The 11,000-nt window shown below is 34.3% G+C and overlaps 1 protein-coding gene across 1 annotated transcript; it reads left to right on the top strand.

Annotated features, from left to right (window-relative positions):
- The first annotated feature begins 1,394 nt into the window (after positions 1 to 1,394).
- Positions 1,395 to 5,414, top strand: LOC117341362. The gene is made up of 4 exons (XM_033903217.1): positions 1,395 to 2,081; positions 2,382 to 2,574; positions 2,856 to 3,564; positions 5,231 to 5,414. The coding sequence occupies exons 1-4, from the start codon at positions 1,566 to 1,568 to the stop codon at positions 5,412 to 5,414; spliced, it is 1,602 nt and encodes a 533-aa protein (XP_033759108.1). The 5' UTR covers positions 1,395 to 1,565.
- The last annotated feature ends 5,586 nt before the right edge of the window (positions 5,415 to 11,000 follow it).

An 11,000-nucleotide genomic window follows, 5' to 3' on the forward strand; every position in this document is an offset into this window, starting at 1 on the left:
ATATCATCATCTTCATCATCATCATACTCATCATCATTGTAATCTTATCATCATACTCAACATCATAATCATCATCAATTAAACAAGGAGATAAATACATAAAAAAAACATACATACTCCTATACTGAGAGAGAGAATTAACATTGATTCCAATTGTTATTTATTCAAGTGGTACCATAAAGCAGCATCCAGCAGCTCAAGTAGGGAGAAGTAGTTTACATACAAGCATACAAGGTACGCATGTATATTTACATAAATAATAATACATATTGTACATGTATTATCATATATTGGCACACTAAATCAAAATTGTAATGAAAATTAACTATCAGATAGTTCAATAAGTTTTTCCCATTTTTCCCATTCATTTTCACATTTCAGCTGTGCATATACTTTTGAAATATGTAATGTTCTTTAATTGAATTGATTAAGGCATGAGGACTTAAGACTTTATGCAAGCATCTTGTTTTGTATATAAAAAACTTAATTATGATCAAAATTTCATTGTCTATTCTATTTAAAGGAGAATATCTATTATTTAAAAATACACCAAAAAGAAAACGTTGTTTATTGTATTGAAATGGGATATACAGCGCATCCAAAAGTGTCTCTATACTTCGCAAAAATCTCGGAGTTTCTCTACATTCCCATATAATATGAACGATAGTTTCTCTTTCACGATTACATAATTACATATTGCATTATTTACTAATCCCACTTTGAACAAAAACGAATTTGTCGTTAAATATTTTGAACTATCCTATACTGGAACCATTGTAATACACCTTATTCACGGGAACGTACTTTCGGTTTCAAAACGAGGCTTGGTGTGCACCGCTTCGAAGCGCAGCAGATGAGCAGACTACAGCTTCGTAGCTAGATTTGTTGCATTTGTTAGTGTTACAATGTAGATATGCCAAAGGGAAATAGACATTGTTGTGTCCCTTTGTGTTCCAATGACACCAGATATTGTAAGGAAGACATTTCCTTCAATAATTTTACTGCGGGAGAAGAATTGAAGAAGAAATGGATTGTCAAAATACGCCGCGATGTTGGCCCAACTTTTCAGGTAAGGACGTACGACGTCGATGTACATTGTGCAAGACTTAATTTCCGGTTCGGATTTGCTGTGTATTATGATACGATATTTGAATAGAATTGTTAATATCCATCCACGTTACCTACATGTAATCCATAAAGGATCACGATGAATATGATCCAACAACAATAGTATGCCCGGGCCCCGGCCCATATCTAGCATGCGGTGACAGCCTCATTTAGTATATACCTGACCTACATTATGTAACATATCAGCTTATATATGTGTACACTCAACAATAGGCCTAGTACATACATGTGCAGGTCTTTAATTGGTAATTATTATTTTTCATTGTAATTCGTGTCTTTCCATTGGCTGAAAACGTAACACGTGACGCACTATAAATAAGCTGTGTAAACTTTTACAATAATATTGTAAACCTCGCATTACCATAAATAGATGTGACGTAGCGTTCATCTTTCGGGTGCTCTCGGACTTTCTCTATTGCCGTAACGAACACCCGTGAATGACCGAACGTACGTTTGTTGACACAATGGCGACTGCACGGTTTGCATCGGTTGACGGAGATGAACTAAAAGGAATTATAGACAACATAGACTCTGCGAACACGAAAAGGACGACTATGACATCTGTAAAACTGTTCAGGGAATATCTATCAGCCAAAAATTACGCCAGGGACTTTGAAAATTTCACACAGGATGATTTGGACTCGAAGCTGTCAAGTTTCTATGTGGAAATGAGAAACAAGAATGGTGACATGTATAAGAAGTCAACGCTCATTTCTTACAGGCACGGGTTGCAACGACACCTTGAAAAGTGTAGATCTGACAATATAGATATCACAAATCACAACATCTTTCGAAAATCCTCGCAGGCATTCAAAGGGATGTCTAAGGAGCTAAAACGCCAGGGACTAGCCGCTGTCAACCACCACCCACCTGTAAGCGATGGAGATTTAAAAAATCTCTATCATTACCTTCTCCAGGGCAATTTGGAAGATGCCCAACTATTGCAATATAAGGTACATATATACAAATTTCTATAGATATGCAAAATAAAACAATGTTAAATTAAAAAGGCCATTTACATATTAGGTATCTACATTGAAGGGGGGGGGGGAGGGTGATCAATGACAATGACCTATATGTCATATATCTCACTGGTTTGATCTAGGTCAAGGTAAGATACAGGTAATTAAAATATTCTACATTCAACACTGAATTTCTTAGTAAAATATAGATAGTTGATTGTGTAATATGAACTTGGTTGATTGTGTAATATGAACTGACATGAAAAATTAAATACTCTTTTCTTCAAAAAGGTGTTTATCGACCTGATGTTGCATTTTGGGAGGCGAGGGAGAGAGAATCTTGCTACCCTGACACGACAAGATTTTGCTGTAGGCCGAGACGATGAGGGCGCTTTGTATGTATACAAGACCACAGACGAACTGACAAAAAATCACCAGGATGATTCACAAAAATCTTCAGATGGAAGAATGTATGAAGTTAAAGGTAAACAAATTTCCTACAACAAACAATATGTGTATGTCATGGGTGTACAAACTAATGGTTTTTTTAATATCAGATTAAGTTGTTTTTGCAATACATGTCTGTTGGAAATAAGGTAAGATTTCAATGGGACACAGACTTATAAACAAATTACGACAGAATATTTTAAAACACTTGAATTTAAATAAAGAAACAAAGTTATGAACATTGACAAAATAACAGGTTATGATTCAATCATGATAAAGTTTAAAGAAATATGTACATTTTTTGTTGTTCTTTTTCAGAATCTATGGAATGTCCTGTGAGATCTTTTGTCAAGTATATAAGAAGACTCAACCCCAACTGTTCCCGTCTGTTCCAGAAGGCCAGAAAGGACCCTAAGGATCGCATTTTTTATGACAATATTCCTCTTGGACATAACAGGATTGGGTCATTTATGACAGAAATAAGTAAGGCTGCATCACTCTCCGTGGTTTACACTAACCACTCCCTACGTGCTACCACAGTGCATGTCTTGGATAGTGCACATATTCCTAGTAGGCACATAATGACAGTTACGGGACATAAGTCCGAGTCATCACTAAAAACCTACTCTGGTAAGACAGATAATGCTACAAAGCGATTGATGTCTGAAACCATCAACAAAAAATGTGAATCATCAAGATCTAAAGGTGTCCTGGTCCAAAAAACAACCAATGTAACCCATCAACAAGTAAGTGATGATCAAGAAGGATTACAGCTCACACAACTGACTAATAGTCAAACTGAAACATTCTTCAGTGATATTGGTGGTGGATTTGATGAGAATACTTTCTTGGATTTTATGGATCCCCCTCCAGCTTCATCTACCATTAGTGCACCAAATCCTCAGTCGGTTGAATCACAAAATCCTCAGACTGTGACTGCTCCTAGTGCTCTGGAAGGCATGCCTATGCCCTCATTTACGAATTGCAGCAACTTTACTATCAACTTTAATTTTGTTTTGCCTAAACAGTAATTTACAAATGTGTATCAAAATTGTTGATTTTGTTTGTGTTGTTAAAATATTCTTGATGAAATTTATTACTTATTAAATTTAAATTTGAAGAACTTGTTATTTTTAAAAAATTATCCAAGACCACAGTTGAGGAAGTTTACAATACCATTTTATAATTTTTTTTTTAGAAAAATAATAAAGTAATTGTAGCATGTTGATTTCGGTCAACACCTGGTTTTATCGACCTGAGAAGAAAACGATATTTTTTTTCTCAGGTCGATAAAACCAGGTGTTGACCGAAATCAACATGCTATAATTGTATATTAGCTCTGTATACCAGTGATGTGTTGTATATTATCAAAACACAAACATTTTTTTTGCTCATGGAAATACATTCAGTAGAAAAATTAAGTTGTGTTTTATTTTATCTGTAACTGATCTATCTGGAGTCATGCAGACACAGGCCCTGATTGATTGATGGGACTTAATGTAATCACAGATTTTCATAATGGACCCATTTGTTAGGATAATTTATACATGGCTTTTAATATTTGTGCTCATTTTAAAATATAGATTTTTGACTGGATGCATGTGAAATGCATTTTGTGATTTCAGATCTAGATATATCAATATATTTAGGACAAACACCTTCTTCTAATTTGAGTTTATAACTAAACTATCAAAACCTTCAAACTCATTTGAATAAGTCTAAAGCTATATCTATAAATAAACAGCCAGATATTTTATGATCTATTTACCATCTAGAGTTCATATTTTGTGCATATCAATGTTGACCTGCATACATTGCACTGTATCTACTGATATAATTACCGATAAGAATATATTCAGTGGTTGTTACTGGCGGATACAGGTTTGCGAAATATTACATGTAATTGTAAATTCCTGGTTGCAAATGTAATCAAATTTAACATATAATAATCTTGTATACTTTTTCCAGATTACAAGGAACACCATTGTGTGCTCTGCCCATTTCCAAAATACAGAGATAGGAAAAACACTAGCTGGCAAGCGGATGTTGGTGAAGGATGCAGTACCCTCTGTATTTCATTGGACAAAAACACCATCTAAGAGAGTGGGGCCTAAGGAAAGACCTACAGTGTATGTAAACATTATTGTTGTGAAGATATATATTTATTTTCACTTTACTTTTTTTTCAGAAAATAATTAAGTATGATTGTGCCATCATCATCATCATATAATAATGAGATCTATTTCAAAGTACTGGCACTTGCATGTTGTGGATTCTTAATCTTAAAATTAAAATAAATTTGTTTAAATTTGGTTGTCCTTGCTGTGTTAAAAAATCTATTTGCAAAAATGCACACACACTACATGTATGTAGTGTTATATATATGCATACTATGTGTAGTAAACAGTGTGCATTATGCATCATATGAATAATATCAATTACCAAATCTTGAAAGGTTTTATATGTGCTAAGTAAGCTATCAGATTGAACATGAATATTTGATTAAGGCAAATTTCATTATCTGATGAGAAAGCCAAAAGAAAAACATGTGATGCAAAATATGAAATGCTAAAGGCCTATATTATTACACGTGTGATCATCGATCATTACACTAATGATTGTGTAAACAGTTGATTGTAAATTTTATAAAAAGGTTTTTTTTCAAGTTCTAATGTCTCATGTTTGTATTTTAGAAGCCAAGATATTGACAAAGAAGAAACTGAGGCCAGGGAAGGTAGAAGTTGTGCACTTGAGAACAAATATGAGGTTCCTGTGGCCACATTTGACCATGATTATCATGTTTCTCAAGCTTCAACATCAGCACAATTGGAAGCAGCACAGATGGAGGTTGAGCGACTTCAACAGGACAAACACTAGTCTTATCAACTTTTATACAGGGTTCAAAGATTATCCAACCCTTTTATGTGTGTTTGATTCATTGAGGCCGACTGCCTGCTCCATGATAAGATGGACACAGATGCAAAGGCATACATCAAATGTGGATAAAATTAGACCTAGACCTACTAATTTTAACGAGGAATCTCATTCACTTCAACTGATTGATCAGTTTTTCTTGTTTATGTGTCGTGTTCGCCAGGGATTTCCGGAACAGGATCTTGCAATCAGATTTTCCATCTCGCAGTCATCTGTTAGTCGAATTTTGATAACATGGGCAAACTTTCTTTATGCTGTGTTAGGCGCCCTAGAACTTTGGCCTTCAAGAGAAATTATTGATAATACTATGCCAACTTGCTTCAAATCTACCTATCCTGCAACTCGAGTCATACTTGATTGTACAGAAATAAAAGTGCAGACTCCAAGTTCAAAGGTATTAAATTCTGAAATCTGAAGTTATAAAAGCCACTCCACTTTCAAGAGTCTTATAGGTATATCTCCTTGCGGAACTGTTTCATTCATTAGTTCTTTGTATACCGGTGCCATATCAGACAAGGAGATTACAGCAAGGTCAGGTATCATAGATTTGATGGAGGAAAATGATCAGGTACTGGCAGACAAGGGTTTCCTGATAACAGATCTTCTGAAATCAAAGAAAGCACATCTTGTAATACCTCCTTTCCTTGGATCAAAGGGCAAGTTCTCAAAGGAAGAGGTAGCGAGTACTCATGAGATTGCAAGATTAAAAATTCACGTCGAGAGAGCAATCAGGAGGATAAAAGAGTACCATATCTTCGATGGAGTGATACCGCTGAACCTAGCTGCATCTATTAACCAAATTTGGACAGTTTGTGTCATACTGACGAATTTCCGCGGGCCTTTGTTTTGAAAGATCTTGGCTTTCAAATGGACATTGTGTTATAGAAACATATATTTACTTGTTACTAGAAAACTTTGATTAAGGTGGTTTATATCCGGGTACTCTGGTTTTCCTCCAACTCTAAAACCTGTTATGTCCTTAATGACATGAGCTGTTGTAATGTAAAACAAAAACTCAACAAAACCGATCATTGATATCAAGAAAGATCATTTTTGACCACTTGATATGCAATTTAATCATCTTTGTTATCTCATACATGTTTTAAGGTAATAATGATCTAAATTTACATCTATGCATTGAAGAATTTAATAACTTTGTAATAAGTCATGATTTAGAACTATAATTCTATTTGCACTTTTAAAAGTCAGTTAAGTGCATATCATATGTATATATTTAATGATGATGAACATTAATTGATTTGGTGATCTACATGTAAAACAAAAATGTACATGTTTAAAAAGTATATATACATTGATTGATTATTGTTTAGCATTACTCTGTGGTTATTTCACACATATATGGCAACTGCATCTATCTACATGTAGTGCATTTACTTCAGATTAATGCCTTCAAAACCTATAGGTACCTCTTTTGCAGAAGTAAAAGAACTTCATAACATTTCGGCTGATACAGAAAACCACATGATATTTATTTATTTCTGACATTTCTACATATGTTTGGAAGAAATATGTCAAAGAAGAATTTGTCCAATTCCTCTTTCATCCCAGACCATTTTGATTCATCAAAGAATATCCTCTCCAAATGGTAATCTTGTCTGCACTTCACCAAAAAATCACACCAACTCATTCCTGTAAGGGCCATTTGCCCCATTACTTGAAAGAAGTATCTATGATTAGATTTCAACTTATGTTGTCCTGTGTTTCTGTTTTGTGATAAATATGGGCAATCTACATAAGAATCCTTGCTTGGGCATTTAATCTCGAGGAGTCCATTTTGAGGGGTTGCAGTTTCGTCATAAACTTTTCTATCTGGAGATGTGCCTAGATATGGTGCGGATGGATTGATCACAAATCCACACAAGAAAGAACTGTTGCCAGTAATTTGACAGTAGCTTTCCACAGCAACAGGCTCGTGTTCAATCGTATGATTTTATTATAAAATTAAACAGTGGCAAAGTGCCATATATATAGGTATACATGTATATAATATTATGTGTACATGTACTCAACATTTCATGGCATTGGAGCCTGATGACTGTTAAGGTTTGTATTTGGCAGGCATTGGATGCATTTGCTCATGTACAGAAGTTGTATATAAATTTGGTCTATTCCTGTTTTGATAAAATGTGAACATTTTCAACAAAATTTCAACTTTCTAAAAAAAAAACTACTCAAAGCAAAACAAATCAAATGACCATTCAACTAGTCTTATTAAAGTTTAAAAAAACAACAACAAATTTTAAACAAAACACAAATGATAAACTTCTATGGCAAACCATCAGATTGTATGGAGGGTCGTTTTTTCTCATTGAAGGGTATGCTTTTGCTCTAAGCTTAACATGATGTTCTGCAGCATTAACTGAAGGGTAAGGGGTACAAAATTGTATACACATATAATACAACTGCATGTGTACAGTAATGGTACAATGAATCATAACATTTTTAAATTGTATACATTGTAAATTATGCCTGTTCTGTTTGTGTTGATAACTGAACATATACTTGATATCTTATTTGTACTAAATAGTCATCTTATTCTATGTGATGAAACGGAAATAACCCCTATTGTGTTTCGTTGTTTGTTACTTCTGTTTTCAATATCGTTTCAATATTTGTAAAACATAACGTTATCTGCATTTCTACTAATTCCACCTAATAGAGTGTCATGTCCATTTATTAATGTATATATGTATCATGTAACATATGACCATTGATCGGTAAATAAATGTATCTTGATAATTGTATCTTGTATCGTATTGGTTGTGTGATCATACCTTCTAGGTCATGAACATACCCCTCGATGAAATTGCTGTATCCCTTTGTCTGCTTTGCTCTTGGTATTTTTGCAATTTCGTCTGCCCATTGATCAATAACATCTTGTGATATCGGTGCCATGTCCTCTAAACGCCGCGATAGTAAACAAAAAATCCGCAATCGCGATCTCAAGTGAGTTTGTTGGCGTCCGTAGCTACGCACCCCAAGCCTCGTTTTGAATCCAATATGGCCGCGGTATGAATAAGGACTATTTTGTGCTTTTCGTAACCTTGAACGGATTATTATATATATTGACCCAATTCAATTCAATATCTTCAAATGATTCTTCCCATTTTCTTCTATCAGTTGATATAAGAGCATTTTTACCATAATATTATATAGATCCTTTGTCCCTTTGACTCTTTTCATGAACAATAATATATTATTGGGAATAACTGGATATACTATTTTCGTGTGATTCTCAACATTCAGTCTCGTTAAAAGTACTTTGACAGCTGAGATTACACCCTGAAATTGAGGAAAGTTTGTATTGAGCTGATATATCTCTTTAAATTCTTGAAATGTATAGAAGGAACTTGTACCAGGATCTTTTACCAAATCATTAATTATTGTTACACCTCTGTTATGCCAGGACTTGTAAAAAATGTCTTCCCGCCAATAGTTATACTTTTATTATACCAAAGAGGTATTGTCAATGTACCTGTCAGCCTTTTTATTTTTTCTTTCACCCCCTCAGCATCAATAAATTGTTTCCATGCTTTTAAAACATCTTTCCAGAATTTATTCTTACATTTTGTTCGGCATTCCTCAATAAACTCGCTACCACATGTTGATAATTTTGTATATCAGTGTGTGATTCAAAAACAAATTTGCCATTTGCATGTTTTTTTTAGCAACCGCCTTACCCAGTTAAGTTTCAATGAATCAATAGTTTTACGTTTACCATTTTCAGACCCCCTTCATGATAATCTTGTGTTATAATATCTCTCTTTACTTTATCTACCTTACTATTCCATAAAAAGTTAAAAAGGATTGAGTTGAGCTCTTGAAGAAATTGTTCATTTGGATTAGGTAGAGAAATAAATAGATGGTTGAATTGAGATAACAAAAGAGACTTAATTAAGGCTATTCTCCCTATGGGTGTAAGTATTCTTCTACTCCATGTCTTTATCAGTGCTTTAAGTTTGATTAACTTTTTATCAAAATTTAGTTTGGGAATTACATGCAGGTTCACATCAAATTCAATTCCAAGCAATGTGAATTTTGTTCTTCCGCATTGTAAATTTAATTCCGGTAGGAAGGTATCATCACTGTAACTTTTGCTCCCTATCCAAACAACCTGTGTTTTATCAACATTAAGTTTTAACCCAGAGATGTTTGCAAAGGTGTTTAACTCAGTAATGGATTCCTTTAAAGATAATTCCGAGCCATTAAGTATAAGCGTGGTATCATCAGCATACTGCGAAATTAGAATGGGAAAATTGCCTACATCTATGCCCTTAATCTTTTTGTTATTTCTTAACCTGATTCCTAGAATTTCAACACATAAAATAAAAATATATGGGGAAATCGGGTCCCCTTGACGACAGCCTCTTTTGATGTGAAGAAAAGGTGACAAATTTCCCCCCCCCCCCCCCCCCCCCCCTGGTTCACAGTTGCAGTAATATTACTATTAAACAATTTAACCCACTTTTGTATACCTGGCCCAAAATTAAAATATTTCAGAACTTTATAAATTTCCACGACACAGAATCAAAGGCTTTTTCGAAATCTAACATGAGTAACATACCCGGAATATATTTTTCTTCAGCATACTGCATAATATCATAAACAAGTCTTGTATTCTCCCCAATATAGCGACCAGTAAGAAATCCTGTCTGATCTTCACATATTAATTTATCTAAAACATTTTTAATCCTACTTGCTATACATCCTGAGGCTATTTTATAAACCATATTTAGAAGGGTAATGGGTCGCCAATTTTTAAAAAACTGTCTGGGCTTATCTCCCTTAGGAATACATGTTATTACACCTTGTCTTTGGGTTACAGACAACATATCCTTGATATATCCAAAATTTATAGACCTGACTATGAAAACCCCTAACTGTTTCCAAAAACATTTAAAAAATTCAGCTGTGAAACCATCTGTGCCAGGACTTTTATTATTTTTCATATTTTTCAAAGTTTTAGCTGCCTCGTCTACAGAAATCATCCCTTCCAAACTTCTAGCCTCAATGTTATCTAATTTTGGAACATCATACATATCTAAATAATCTGTTAAAGTCAATATCATCTGTATCATAGTTATCATCATATAATTTTTCATAATAAGAGTGAACCTCCTTGAGAATAGCACCCTGATCTGTTAATGTAACGTCATTGTCTCTTTCAATCCTAGGTATAATCTTAGATGTAAAATTCCTATTCTCTAGACTAAAAAAATATTTTGTTGGCCTTTCGCCTTCTACAAGCCATCTTGCCCTTGATCGAATAACACTGCCTTTAATTTTATTAACTTGGAGACTTCGGCATTATGCTTCAGTGAGGTAGCACTATAAATCGGCAAAAGTCCCAGCCTATCACAAGGAGACTAACACGAACATACCGCAGCCTCCAAAAACACAGATACGCATTCACCACACGCATGCATGTCGCACGCACGGGAGGCCGTCCTTAAATGACCTTAGCTGTTAATAGGGCGATAAACAAATAAACCAAACCAAGCGCGCCCC

The sequence above is a fragment of the Pecten maximus genome, chromosome 13 (genome assembly GCF_902652985.1).
Source record: "Pecten maximus chromosome 13, xPecMax1.1, whole genome shotgun sequence".
In the NCBI taxonomy this organism is placed as follows: Eukaryota; Metazoa; Mollusca; class Bivalvia; order Pectinida; family Pectinidae; genus Pecten; species Pecten maximus.